Source organism: Bacillus rossius (assembly GCF_032445375.1).
Source record: "Bacillus rossius redtenbacheri isolate Brsri chromosome 9 unlocalized genomic scaffold, Brsri_v3 Brsri_v3_scf9_2, whole genome shotgun sequence".
Lineage (NCBI taxonomy): Eukaryota > Metazoa > Arthropoda > Insecta > Phasmatodea > Bacillidae > Bacillus > Bacillus rossius.
Window position 1 is genome coordinate 34,834,947 of NW_026962013.1, and position 16,010 is coordinate 34,850,956.

Genomic DNA, 16,010 nt, shown 5'->3' on the forward strand with positions numbered 1-16,010 from the left:
AATCAGTAGTTTTAACCTACCATCCGTATTGCCGTAGTCAAGTAACGAAAATCGTAGAAACTACGGATAATCCGTAGTACTTGGCATCTCTGTGTTAGCATATAATGGCTGGAAATTTAAGTTTTGTAACTTTCAGCAACATAGGTAGTTTTTTATTTAGGGACTTGTACTTCACTTCACGACCCGCCCATCAGTTTTCCTTTCCTGACTTTTGTGACCTATAAACACCTGATTTTAATTATCAAAGGTTGTCACCGAGTTACAGTAAATAACTACGGATATTAATTACTTTTCATAGCACTACAAGTAGGTAACTAAAAAACTGACTACTTGGCAGTATAAGAAACACAACCAAATGGTAAAAACCAACTACAGCAGATACGACAGCAAACGGACCAATTAAAAAAGTAACATACAGTTTCAATAAATAATCCTAAATAAATATAAGTATAATCCCCAATTCTACCTAATAACCATTGGTTTACTGGAAATGTGAACAAGAAGAAAGTGAGCAGCTTACCTATATGAACCACGCTGATAAGGGCTGTCATAGGAGTCCAATCGCCGCCGCTTTACATCATATGATGCAGAGACGGAGCGGGACCGAGACCTCGACCTTGATCGCGAGGGGGAATGTCTTCTGCGACCACCTGTGCGCGGCATCTGGAATACACAATGCACATCTCCTAAAAACAACTTCATAACTGTGTTGTGATATTAACATATTCACCGTGTTTACAACCATACATTATATGGATGCATACTTAACCTACCAGTTCAAAAAGCCTAAAGATTACCTATAATTTAGGCAATTTTTTTTAATAGATTAAAATATTTTAGATGTAAATAGTTATGTACAGTTAATGTGGTTGATAGACGCAGCTCTGTAACTGAATGGGCAGGGAACAGGCAAAAAAAAATTATTTCCGTTAAACTAACATTTATTAGTTGCTACCCATTCCCTTTCTCTTTGTGTAGTGGCATTTCATTTATATTATGTTCCCAGGTGTTGTGAATTTGGCTTACCTCTGATTTCACCCCCACTCATAAAAAATTGGTTTTCTTAGTACATTAGAGAAACTTTGATTGTAAACGTGCTTTTTAAGTTTACAAATAATTGCACATATCATTCCATCTAGCTTGAGCTATGCAAAATCATGACATGCCTTGCAAAATGCATTTTTTGTATTTATGTGAATATGACTTGTTGAATGTTATCTTGTAGTCCTTGAATTTATTCCCCCCTTGTACACATTGTAAAGCAAATTAAAATAATTTATATATGATTAAGATGATTAACATTCTTAAGGCTGCATCTGGATGCTGGAAGAAAGACACTGTAGACATTTACCTATGACTCATTTAAAAAGCATTGAGATTTTTATTTTTGTTTGCTCAGGAAAGGAATAAAAAGTATTTTCGAGGTCAATCTGGTGGATTTAAGTTGCCTTGTAACTGCATTTACACTTTTCTGACCCCACCAATATCATGAAAAAGACCTTTTATCAACCTACTTTTTCGTGGAGTAAAAATCTGCAGAATTTAAGGAATTCACCAGTTGGGCATGCCCTGGACATTCTAGCATTATTCCTGCATTTTAACAGGCATGTCACAACAGACAATTCTTAATGGAAATCCTACAATTTTTAGGCAGTAACTTGTCTGGTTGACTTTCATCTTTGTTAAAGCAAAATATATTTGAAAATAATTTATGAAGTTATATAGCAAATGGCTATTACAAACATTGTATTTCAGCTTTAACAAAGGCGAATTTTAATTTTAAAAAAATTATGACATACCCACCCATTCCTCTCATATATTGGTATTACGTAATGTTTTTTTCACCTGAATGTTGAGATTTCTGACCATTTGTACATTAAAGTCCAACTACAATATAAACAAAGCATTGAAGCAAATAATATGGTTATGAAACAAATTATGTTAAAAATTAAACATAAAAAAAATTCATTTGAATCTAAGACCTGTCCCAGCTTCGCACAGATGCGAACTAATATTTGGCTTCATTTAGATTTAATTAGTAAGTACATTCAAGTATCAAGTTCTCATAAGTGTCAGGTCCAAAAATTATATACCCATTAACAAGTACTGCCCTTACTAAAGAATTTCTTTGTAAACAATGCTGACAGCTTTTTTCTCATGAGACAACACAAACAGGTCTATTCCTTTTTAATACCTATAGTTCTATATCATTAAATTGATGTATCAGCATGCTAAAGTCAGCGTAAGCCACGTGAGCATCCTAAAAGCATCTTTATACAACTTTATTACAAAGCATTGAGATTTCACTACAATCTTTAAATTTAGCATAAATGTATTATACACATTAACCTACCAGAAAAATTCTCTAAATTATGGTGAAAACCAAGTTAGGGTCTACAATACCGGCCAACTAATAGTCGGAAATAAATTAGGGGAAATGTACGTCATGGAAGTTGGCAAAAGATGATTAATTGTATTGCAAAATCCAAAGTAGCACCGTGAAAAAATATATGACAGTACAGGGTGGCCACTCTTCTGGGATAATAAAATTCCTGGTTTTTTCCAGGTTTTTTCAAGGGTGGTTTTTATCAATATTTGCATACAATTTGCATTTTTGTTACACAAAGCACACACAATATGATGTTTTCTTGCCGTTAAACAATAGACAACTTAACTATAGGCTTAAAAATTAAATCAATGAACTTGCTTAAAACAAAACCTACCACCAACAAAAAATTTATAATCTCACGTCACAAAAATTACTTGACACCAAACGCACGTGTTTTGCCCCTCTTGCGTGGCTGGCTAATGCTGTTCTTCCCATCCATGCTACCGATATAGATTTTAACATTACAGAAATTGCAAATAGCGTTCGTCCCGCACTTTGGATCTTTCTCCACCCATTCAAACTCTTCCGTACATTTGTCATTGTATGTGGTGACCGAACTCATTGACATTTTGATAGTCTGCGCCAATTACATGTTAGATTAAAAGATTCAAAACAACGTCCCGCACAACTAAACTTTAAAAAAAAACTCGAGAAAAGTATCCGTGATACCGTGACGCAACAACATGAGCGCAAAGTAAAAACAAATATACATACAAAACTAGTGCTACCAACATGCCGTGCGAGAAATAACTACCATCCTACAACAACATTTTCAGCCAAAATGCTGTTGCTTTTGAATACAGAAACATAATAATTATGGAAGTCTGAATTGTTAACGGTTTCTTACGTACTACAAAAGTTTTTAAATGCAATATGAACAAATTAACTTTCACAAAATATAGCACACGAGCACACTGTCGTGCTTCGACGGGTGGTGAACGTGCTCATTTAACAGCCGTATGTTATTGTGATAGTTACTTCATAAAAAAAATTCCCGGTTCTAATAAAAATTCCTGGTTGATTCCAGGTATTCCTGGTTTTTTTAAGAAATCCTGGCTATTTCCCGTATTTCCCGATTGGCTGGCCACCCTGCAGTATGAGCTTTGGAGCGATCGTGGACCGAGGAGTAGGGATGGGTAAATGTCCAAAATTTTATCTATCTGAAATTTTCCTGGAAATTTTCATGGAAACTTTCCAAAAACCGAAAAACATAGGAAATTTTAGGAAACTTTGATGTTGGTTTATAAATAACCATTTCAGAGAATTAGACATGTGACTGTCTCTACTGTATGAAATTTTCATATTGTAAAATACAATATTCATAGTTGCAGTATTAAGAGGACATTAAAATATCTTTCGTTAGCGATGTAGAATTTACTGTGGGTGCTGTTCTAAATTAATTTCAACATTTAGGTGGAATTATTCTTTTTACAAATACAGTTCACAAATTCATTGCAAGTAGGCCTAATCAGTTTTTAAATCTGAAAATTATTTAATCAGCTGCTTTCAACATTACAAAAAGCTAATGTAGTGGAAGAAAAATTAAGGTAAAGAATACTTAACTGCAGATTTAAAAGAAATGATTCCTTCTGAAAAAACAATTACCTGGTCAATAACAGTAAAATATTTGACTACATAGATTTGAAATTATTAACACTATATTATTACAATTTATCAACTGATTGGAAATAAAGACAAATAAGTTGTAACAAATAGAACACTAAAAAAAATATTGATCAACAATTAGTTGCATTCATAATAAGAAATAATACATATGTTACAGTTTTAACTGAATTGGAAACAAACATGTCCTTATTTAAGTCATATTGGGTCTTATAAACTAATGAAATCATCATTGTCCTCATAACTGAAATCTGTTTTCTTCCTCTTCTGTTTCATTGTTAGAACAAGATGCACTGTCTTCTTTTAAAACACACTGTGGTAGTTTTTTATTCTGCTATACTTTCTCACATTTGTCTTCCACAATGACAGTAATAGAATCATTCCTTTCCAATTTTTCAATGTCCTCCAGGATGTGGTGACACAATTTCCAGTTGTGGGCAATGAATGATATTTTACCTGCTCTTTCAGTGGTCAAGCGGTTTCTTAGTTTTGTATGTATACTACCATGTGTACTGAAAGACCTCTCTGTAGCAGCAGAGGTTACTGGCATACCTAAGATTCTGTTTTCTACTTTTGACAGCTGTGTATGACCACACAGACCTTTCCACCAAGTACAGGGTTCAATTTTACCTTTTTCAAGCACCATCCAAAGAAATTCTTTGGCCCACATACCTTCTCTACTTCGGTACTGAGCTAACTCTGTTAAAACTATACCTTATTCAATGTGTTTCATATCGGTTGAAATTATGCATATATACTCAACAGCACTCAACTGTTACAGCTAAAAAAAATTCAATGTTTCCCAATGTTTCCACTTTTTTTCAAAGTTTCCATGAGGTGTGTAAATTTTCCATTTTTGAAAGTTTTCGGCAGGAAATTTCCGACTGGAAACTTTCCACTACCCATCACTACCGAGGAGTAAATTAATAATTAATAATGATTTTAATGAAGTGAATAAATAAGCACACAATATAGTAATAAGTATGTATTAAGAAATTTATTGGATATGTGTGCTAATAAGTATAGCAGTCACGATAGAAGAGCAAGGTCGTGTTTATTTGGGTAGTTTTCTTACGTAGCCACTTTTATGTGAATAAATTATTAAATTCCAAGAACATTTTTTTTAACACTAAAGACGTTCCTCTATTTACCGTGACAACAGCATTTCTAAATTCAGACTGGGTTTTTGAAAAATACACGTTCATATGTTACATTACAATACCTGTGCCATACTGCCGTTGCCATTTAATGTTTTCCTGTGTGGGTCTGTGTGTTTGTTTACGTCAACTTAAGTCAATATAGGAATAACTTAATAAAAATAGTTATTACAAGTATATTGCAATTATAATGAAATTTGAATGTTCATACAAAAGACATTCCTCTATTTATCCTGTTATCAGTGTTTAATTCCTACTCCTTTCTAAGAAACTAGCATTTGTAGTTCACATATGATAGCCTATGCAGTAAAGCAGCCAATGCCTTGTTGTGCTTTAATTGCATTGCTGATCCTGTGGTGTACCATACATAAGAATGTGTACTTATTAGATTTGGATATTGTAATGCAATGAAACTTAAATAATAACTTAAAACAAAATTACTTGAGTCCCTCCTGTGCATCCAAAACCAAACGTAGATTCTTGACAGGGATATTTTTACGAGTATGAAGGCATGAAGCACTGACTTTATAAAAGGAATTATTAAGTTTGATGCAAGAAATGACAATTCTGTTCAAAAAATAGGTTACATGTGATCTCACATAAGACGTTGACACTTCGCGCCTCCATACTGCTAAACAAAATCCCTGTCACGGGTTGACGCTTGGGTTTGGATGTACAGTATGGAGTCACAATTTGTTTTAAGTTATTTACATTACATTGCGTTACAACATCCAAATTCCAAATATACACGTTGTAAAGGCCCGTCTACAGTAGTCCGAACCTGTGGGCGGTGTGTGTCCTTATCCTCGTGTGAATAACGTCACATTGTTGCATGGAAAACCGCCTAGTCTACTACTGCACTGTCCAATGTACGAATCTACAAATTTCTAAATTAGCCAATAGCGGAGCGCAGAAAATATAGACCGCCAAATATTTTTTTCAATTTTTTTTTATTTTTCTTTACAATTTTCATGCTTTGTAAATGTGTAAGCAGCTAAATTTTAAATATTTAAAGCACATGACAACGGCCGCTTCACTGCATAGGCTATCTAATATGACCTACAAACTGTAATTTCACAGAAACCAGTATGAATTAGAAACACTGTTAACAGGGTAAATAGAGGAACGTCTCTAGTTTTTGATAAAGATATGTTTCGAATTTTATTATTTTATTTACAGAAAAGCAGCTATGTGAAAAAATTACCTTTATTTATATTGAATTAATATAACAGTGCAGTGCAGTGCAGTGTAGTGAAATGTGTGGTTCTGTGATCCTAGTAGCAAACAGGAAAGCGACAGTTCATATTTAGCGATATAGGAAAAATGAAATGGAGAAACTGCAAATTTTTTTGGCATAAATTTTACATTTACAAAAGAAATATTGACAGCAAACGATTATTGCCACAAAGTCAAGAAAGGAAAGTGGTTTTTAAAGGCTGTTAAAATTTGATTTGTTAGTTGTTTTTTATGTGCATTTCTTTTGATGCATTAGATAAAGTGTGATTTGTGTTTTTTTATTTGTGATGTTAGGTAAAATATTTTATTTGGTTAAGTGAAACAAAATTTAGTAGGAAAAGTAAAATAAACTAATTTTTCTATAGGTTAGTTTTGCAATCATTGAAGTGATAAAAACTAAGCAAAGGGGTAGGTCAACTAATACAAATATGTTTATATCGCAATATGGTAAGGATATTGAAGTCATCAACAAGGCTATGCTAAAATTATTACGACCTCTACGTTCTTATGATATAAGCACGGGAATTAGTGTTCTGGATTGGGAAGATTCACATGCTTGGTTTGCAAAAGATATTGTAGTGAAAAGTAAGTTAGTGTACGGAATATATTTTTGGAAACTTGTTCTATAATTTAATAATAAAATGTGGTATCGCAAAATATAAACCCAGCAGTATTGTAGTGCATAATACAATACCGTAGGAAATATATCATCGGTATTGTGCTCTATACTTGGGTAGGACTGAAGTATAGAACACAATACCATGGGAAATATTAATTTGGTATCACGTTCCATACTAGAATAGGTCGGACTGAAGTATAGAACACGGTAACTTGTAAAACATTTTTTCAATATTGTGTCCTATAGGACTAGAGTAGGTAGAACGTAAGTATAGAACACAATACCATGTGAAATATTACTTCAGTATTGTGTTGTATACTATAATAGGTAGGGCTGTAGTATAGAATAGAATACCCGAAAGTTAGTTAGTTAGCGACTTTGTTTTGTATATTTAGAAATATATATAAATGAATGCTAAACCAGAAAATGAGAATGGATTTTCACAGTCAGGATTTTGATGTCAGCATCGATTAGGCCTATTTCAAAGTTTAAGGTTAACTTAAAAATACTGAAATGAAATAAAGTTGAAGGCTAGTGCGAAGAGAATACTCCTTTTTTTTCCTGTGTGGTTGAATTGTCTTAAATAACCAAATAATGACCCAATAAACCTCACTCCTATATATTTAATGTAACACTTTTTCCTTAAAATAACCAGATCTGAACCGAAAACTGAAGAATTTTAGTGTAAAACCGAATCAACCAATAAAAACCAGAACCACAGCCAAAAACACTTTGAAAAACCCGAAATCAACATCATAACTCGGTCAAGACATTATAAATAATTTTCAAGTTTTTTGGCTTAGTGGCACTCCACTCTATATAATACAATACCATAGGGAATATATCTTTGGTATCATGTTGTATTCTAGTATAAGTAGGACTGTAGTATATAATACAATATAAAGTTTCATAAATAATATATTTTTTGCAAGACCTTCAGTCCTGTGCTAGTCCCTTAAAAATGTAGGGATGTTAATGACATCAGCAACAGCATATTGACGAAGACAATGTTATGGTATTGCATTTTTGTACCTTAATTTAACACAGTAATTTCTACGGTAAATATGTAGAGTAGTGGTATTTGCGGAAAAAAAAATGTTAAAAATCCGAAAATACTTTAATTATATGCTCTTTCACTTCCTCTTTTCATTAACCCATTCGCTCACTTTATTTTTCACTACAAACGCGGCCCTTTTACACCAATTAATTTAGTCCAAAATCACAAAAATTATCATGGGAAAAATTACTGGTTAAAAATAGTTTCGATTACAACATATTAAAATTTATTTTAAGAACCACTTATTACAGAACTGTGCATTGATTAAATAAACATATCAAACCATAATTAAGATTCAATAATTGGTTTTTGTATGATAAATCTCAAAACATTCTGGCACGTGAAGCGCAACCACACAGCGCTTGCATTCCCACCGTGTTTCGCTCCTTTTATTATGAGCACTGCACACAACACAACGTCTGGATGGGTTTTGCTTGCCAGGATTCGGTGGAATGAATCTTGGGAAATGAGCCCAGTGAGCAGCTTGAAGCCTCATTGGAGTGTCACCCGCAGATCTGCGTCCCCGCCGTTGATAGTGTGGCAATGTCAGTGATGCCATCAGTTCTTCCATGACATCAATTCTGAATGCACTGTACTTGGCCTTTTTTCCAGTAACTGACATCCACAGCAAATATGTGTTGTAAAGTGCCATGTCCATTACATAAAAGAAAACTTTTTTGTAACCTTTTACATACCGCCGCATGATGGGAAAGGATGCTAACTGTTGGTCCTGCTTATCTACACCTCCCATCCAAGTATTGTAGTTGATTACAACTCTCGGCTTCATGACAGCCATCTTTGTTTTCCTGTCTACCTTTTTTGTCATAGCATAGTCAATTTCACTATTGCATGTAGACAACACTAACACTGGTTTTTTGTCCATCCACTTTACAACGCTCATACTTTCACTGTACCTGATCATACTTTCCCCTCTGTGCAACTTCTGTTTGAATTCAGTATCTTTAGGCATGTTTTTTCTGTTATGCCTAACAGTGCCAACAGCATTAGTTCCATGATTATGTAACTCTTCAAAAAGTTTTGGCGAACTGTACCAGTTATCCACAAACAGTGTGTGACCAACCCCTTAATATGGCTCCATTAGCTTCATTACAATAGCTTCACTGGCTAGTGTAGCTTGTTTGCCTTCTGTTTTTCCTGTGTAAATAGAAAAGGAAAAACAGTACCCAGTTTTCGAGTCACAAAGTTTGTATATTTTTATTCCAAACCTAGCTCGCTTTGAAGGGTTATATTGTACAAAACACAAACGGCCTCGAAACTTCATCAGGGACTCGTCCAATGAAAGGTTTTCCCCTGGACAATTTAGCTCAGGAAATTTTTTCCTGAAATAATCTAGCACTGGTGCTATTTTACACAAACGATCATGTTTGTTTAGAGCATTGTTGTTTTGGAAGTGAAGATACCTGGAGATGTCCAGAAACCTCTTCAAAGACATAACTTCACGAATGCCTGGTGTACGAGTCATACCTTTGCCACTCCAATATGAACGAATGCTGTGTTTTTTTGCTTGTGCCATCATAACACACAAAGTGAAGTATGCTTGTATTTCGTCACAAGTGGTGGGAAACCAATTAGAATTTGGTTTTACTGCAATGCACTGTGTGGCATAGTCATTGGTTTCAGTGCAGATTGACTGCCACAAATCATGATCAAACACTAACCGAAAAGTCTAATTTTGTAGGGTTTGGTGGAAAATTGTGGGTGAGTAAAGCCACTGGATTTACACCAACATTACTGTGAAATGGTATTTTAGTTATAATTTTATTACCTTTTTCGTTGGACCATTCGCGAGAACCGATAGGCGCAGATGTGTCAGATTTTGACAGATTGTCGCCTTGGCCGCACTCTTCTAATTCAGAAATGTTCACTGATGAAGAATAACTACTTTCACTGTCACTATCACTATTATCTGACATTTCCACAACATCAGAATCACTTTCATCCACCGCATTGCTGTCATCAAAAATCTGCTTACGTTTTGAACACATTGTCACGTGTCACCAAATGTCATAACAAAAACACGTGCGTGAATAAAAACAAATATATTTGTTTACAGCAAAGATTAGAATAAGACTTAACCACCAAAGCAAAGAATAATACTTAGGAAAGAGAGTAAACACGCATTCTAGTGAAAAATCGAGGAACTAAATTTGTAAAAAAAGTTTAAAAATGCTATGGATTTTGGACGTCTGTCAGACCGACTCGTGCACGAAGGTCATTTAGGAATGCGACGGCTGACAGACCGATCTGTGCACGAATGGGTTAAACCCGACGGAGATAAGAAATTCCAAATACTTTAGGAGATATTGAATTTTTGGTAAATCTGTATTGTACGGATTAGCGCCAAAAAAAATCGTACAAATATGAAATAACTTTCATTATATGCTCTTTTACGTCCTATTTTCAAAACTGCCTGCGGAGATTAAAAATTCCAATTACTTTTGGAGATATCGCCGTTCTTATTTTGCAATACAAGCCCTATGTAATCATTCAACAGACGCCATTTTATATTTTGCCGTGTGTGCGTGAATGCCTAAATAACAGAAATTTTCCATTAGGTAAGGTTAGTTACATGATAAATACTTCAAAATAAACGGAAATTAAAAATAATATGAATTAATTTTACTTGTATAGTTTTAAGTATTTATAATGTAACTGACCTGACCTAACAAAACGGGACAAAGGTAGATTAGGTCAGGTCAGCTACAGTATAAATACTTTGAAACTGAACGGTCATTAAAAATAATAAAAATTAATTTTAATGGTTGTTTAGTTTTAAAGTATTTATAATGTAGCTGACCTGACCTAACAAACCGGGAAAAAGGATGAACAGTAGGAACTCACGTAATTTTCTTTTTACGTGATGTAGTCGTTCAACTACGTCGCGAAAAAAAAAAAAATCATTCTTGTAAACAAGCAACAATGGTGAAACGCGGGAAGCCTACGATTCACTCATCCTTCTGGACATACCCGAATACTCACGTTGGCAAGCCTTTCAACAGACGAGAGGCAAACGCCCGATCGTGCATCTTCGGTTTTTTTTTTTTTTTGTTTATTGTAAATAAATATGCAACTCATGAAAACTAATGGTCAATTAGGTTGTTAGCTACATTATAAATACTTCAAAACATTGTGGATGGTTGATTTGGTTAGGATAGCTACATTAAAAATACTGTGAAATCATGTAAACGGTTTCCTAGCGCTGGATAGCTACATATTAAAATGTTATTTGCTAAGCAACCATAAAATGATTTTACAGTTTTTTTAATGTAGCTATACTTACCTAATACAAACAACCATCTACAATGTTTCAAAGTATTTTTAATTACTTCTTGCTAATTTTAAGAAAGAAGGCTTGCCAACGTGAGTATTCGGGTATGTCCAGAAAGATGTGTGAATCGTAGGCTTCCCGCTCAACGCCGCAGCAGTGCACAAAAGGAAATTAAAAAATTCAATATCTCCTAAAGTATTTGGAATTTCTGATCTCCGCCGGGTTTAATGAAAAGAGGAAGTTAAAGAGCACAGAATAAAGGTATTTTCGGATTTTTAAATTTTTTTTTTAAAAAAATCGCCAAAAAATGAATATTAAAAAATTCGATATCTCCAAAAGTAATTGGAATTTTTTATCTCCGCAGGCGGTTCTGAAAAGAGGACGTAAGATAGCATATAATGAAAGTTATTTCATACTTGTACGATTTTTTTTGGCGCTAATCCGTACAATACAGATTTACCGAATTTTTTAATTTTCATAGTTGGGCGATATTTGTTAACAAAAATTTAAAAATTCTGAAAATACTTTTATTCTGTGCTCTTTAACTTCCTCTTTTCATTAAACCCAGCGGAGATAAGAAATTCCAAATACTTTAGGAGATATCGAATTTTTTAATTTTCATCACAATACCTGTGCATTCATGCAGAATTCATAATTGTTTCTTGTTTACGAGTATGAATTTTTTTTTTTGCGGCATTCACCTTTGTTTACCCGCCTCTAACTTAGAAGAGTTTTTAACGTTTCAAATTTTAATGTTTTATTTGTTATTTTGATATTGTTGCGCAAGTAATAAGTAAAAAAAAATTATGTGAGTTCCTACTGTTCATCCTTTGTCCCGGTTTGTTAGGTCAGGTCAGTTACATTATAAATACTTTAAAAGTAAACAACCATTAAAATTAATTCATATTATTTTTAATGTCCGCTTAGTTTGAAAGTATTTATAATTTAACTGACCTGACCTAATCGACCATTTTAATAATTAGGCATTCACAAACACACTGCAAATTAAAAAAATTGCGGCGGCCGAATGATAGCACAGATCTTGTATTGCAAAATAAAAACGGCGATATCTCCTAAAGTATTTGGAATTTCTTATCTCCGCCGGGTTTAATGAAAAGAGGAAGTGAAAGAGCATATAATAAAAGTATTTTCAGATTTTTAATTTTTTTTCGCAAATACAGCTACTCTACATATTTACCATTTCTACTAAACTACTTGGCAGTATCACAATGCCTTTTTACACAGTGATTAGGAAGAAGTAAGGTTCAAGTGCATTTTACGATACCAGATTCCAATTGGTTGAAAATAACGGAGGGGAAAATGACGTCATTTTAGTAAGCCAAAGAGGGTGGATTATAGTATTGAAACAGAGTAAGGACGTGAAAGTGTTGGTAGTAACGGAGGTTAAGTTTTTTGATGTTTGTATGTTCATTTGTTTGTAATTTGGCGCGGATGAGGTATGAAGAGTGATGTAATAAGGAAACAACAGTTGTATTGAGTAAATAAGTACGTCTACATAATAGGTATTAGGAATGTTATAAGAATCGCAGTGAATATGTGTGCAAATTAAGTATACTTGTATCTGGTAAGAGCAAGGTGGTGCTTATTTGCAGCAGATTGTTATGAAGGCGCAGTGGAGAGAAAAATGTGTGGATTGAGATTGTATTAGTAAATGGACAAATGACAGCATTTCGCGAGACAGGAAAATGAAATTGAGAAAAAAAACTGCAATTGAATTTGGAGTTCGTAATTCAAATTTTTACGAGGAAAATTGATAGTATAGATTCACTGCCATATAAAACAAGAAAAGATAAGTGAGGTTAAATGAATGTGAAGTTTTTGTGATTTGTAGTTATGTTATGTTATGTGTTAGGTGACAGTTGTGTATGTAATTTAGGTAAAAAATTGGATTACGTAATCATAAAGTAGATTTAATTACAAACTAGGTTCTTTAGGGATACTGGTTTTTAATGTGGTGAAAGAGACATTTTCCTATAAAATGTTCACGGTATCGTGAAGCAGACTACAGTCCCAGTATAATCTGTGATACCAGTAAATAAATTATGGAAAATAATATTATTAGAAAAACTTCACAATATCATGAAGTAGACAGGGAACTGCGATACCAATATAGAATACAGTCCCACCCATTCTAGTGTAGTTTGTGATATCGGTTTTATTTCTTTATAATTCATGTCTCCCGTAACTTTTATTATTCAGAATCATGAAGTTCTCTAATAAATAGAGCATATTATAATACACGATACAAATGTAATATAAGTAATATATCATGTACAGAAATAGTGACTTTGACAATTAAATTTTGGTATCGCAAAATAGACTTGAGAGGGGGGATTATAGTTTATGATACTGATAAAACATAATATTCAAAAAATGCAATACATCAGAAATAGTGTATTTACAGTTCCAGGCCCAAAACCCCCATATTCACATGCTTGTCCCATACGAATGTAAGGGTGGTAATGACATAAGCGACGTCATTAGTATTGTTATAGAATCGTAAAAAGCATAGTCCCAGAAGTTAATTAAGTAAAAAAAAATTATTTTTCATATTTATGTTTTCATTTGTTTTGATATGCCTCTGCGTTCAATATTTATCAGCCCTGTTGCAAGATAATCATAAATCAATTGTAATAACTCGAAAATGCTATAGGTCTATTCAGTATTTTTTTAATAACTCGCAACTTTCAATATTTACTCATAAATTACTATTTTATCAATTTTCTTTGGTTACAACAGCAACAGCAGCAGCAGCAGCAGCCGAAAATATTTCACATTTAATATTTTGTGGTATGTCCAACACACTGCAGTATGCTTCAGCTACCTCACTGTAACTGAATGACCTACATTAAAATAATGGGACTTAAAAAAATCTACGTTAGGAGTATACTTTAGCATATTTAATACTTACGCCACTAATCGCTGCAGGCGTAGCTTGAGACGGCGTTACAGAAATACTAAAAAACAACTACTTTACTGCAATGATAAAACGATGGCGTGGCGTTGACAAAATGTAGTTGGATAGCGTTTGATGTTAATGACTTAACGTATTTCTCCTACCACCCACAATTAGCAATACACTCCCAATTCAAAAGAATAAATATTCTAATTAAAAGGATACATGCAACAACAAAGTTCAAGTTGAATACTAAAGCATTAAAGACCTAGCGCCATAATGGAAGAGCAACGTAAACGTTAAAAGCTGTACTAGTTGAACGAACTTTGACGTTGAATAGTATATTATAGTTCTTGATTATTACAAACAGAATACAGCGATGCAATATACTTACGGTTGAACCTCTTCTTCCCTGTAGTTTAAGCTTGAGAAAATTATAAATGTACGTGATATACGAAGTGACTCTGATGCTTTTATCCAACCCACAACGTAGCAAGGGCCTCCAGAACATCGGATCGATCACGTCACAGCCTCACGTCATGAGGCAAGGACGCTTAGCAAAATGGCTGCCGCTACTTGCTATCTCTTTGGCATGCGCGCAAGTTTATCCTGTATGCGATCGTTAAACACTTCACACTATCATTTTGTTTAAAAAGTACATCGTCTAATAATATTATTTAACAAACTCAATTAAGATACAACCGACACCAAAAAATCTTTCACACACCACAGCCAATCAGGACGCACATCTCCCAAATAATCGTGTTTACAATTTTATGTTTTTGATATTATTACGCGGTAGGCGCCAAAGTAGAACCTGAAAACAGTGACAAGTAAATAATAGTTGCTCGTTTAATACAGACTTTATGGCTGAAATTGTGATTTTATTTTCGTTTAAGTTATCATAATAATGCATGTAGAATATTTTTTATTCATTTTGAGCTAGTCAGTTAAATATCATGAAGATCTAATTTTATGCACATTTTGTGAGGCGCAAGATCACTTTTGTATTCAAATGAGTAACAAAAATGCTGCAATGTTTGGCGGGAAGCCATAATTTCACAGACGAGAGAGCCACACCCGAAGTTCATGCTAACTTTTTTCCCCCGTATATTTAATGTAGCTATCCTAATAAAATCAATCGTCCACAATGTTTTAAAGTATTTATAATGTAACTAACCTAACCTAATTGGCCATTAGTATCCTTTTATCAACACATTTACAATGAACAAAAAAAAACCGAAGATGCACGATCGGACGTTTGGCTTTCTCGTCTGTGAAAAGGTTTCCCATTTTTGGCACGTGTATTAAATTTTTTTTCATGGTCTAAAACTCTAAAGCCATGTTCATACTATCAACACTTTCATTTAACTAGGCCTACCTACGGTGAATTCATATGCAATTCAAAATTTGGTTTAAAATATTACTGAAATTGTTTACTGAAAAGCATTTCACACACACTAGGCTACACGTAGGTACTTAATTGTTTTAACAATTTCAGTCCAAGACACAAGGGCGTATCGAGATAAATATTTTGGGTTGGGGGAGGGGGGTGCATTTCTTGGAATTCGACCACTTAATGGTGTCATACAATTAAAATAAAAGTAAGCTAGTATTACTGAAATCGCCAGTAATGTGTAAATATCAGTGGCGGATTCAAGGGGGGGGGGGGGGGGGGGGGGCACCAGGGGAATTGCCCCCCTCCCCCCGAAAAACCAGTCGT

At 33.9% G+C, this 16,010-nt stretch overlaps 1 protein-coding gene across 4 annotated transcripts in view; it reads right to left on the reverse strand.

The window, feature by feature from the left end:
* Positions 1-15,081, reverse strand: part of LOC134542826 (serine/threonine-protein kinase Doa) — a 90,911-nt gene extending 75,830 nt beyond the window's left edge. For 3 of the 4 annotated variants that reach the window (XM_063387382.1, XM_063387380.1, XM_063387379.1), the window contains exons 1-2: positions 14,682-15,033; positions 521-663 (exon numbers count right to left, since the gene is read on the reverse strand). In XM_063387382.1, the coding sequence (XP_063243452.1) occupies positions 521-663; positions 14,682-14,798 (260 nt within the window). In that variant the 5' untranslated portion in view covers positions 14,799-15,033. Of the gene's footprint in view, positions 1-520; positions 664-14,681 lie in introns of all 4 variants that reach the window. The other variant, XM_063387381.1, reaches the window with a different exon arrangement.
* Positions 15,082-16,010: the final 929 nt, after the last annotated feature.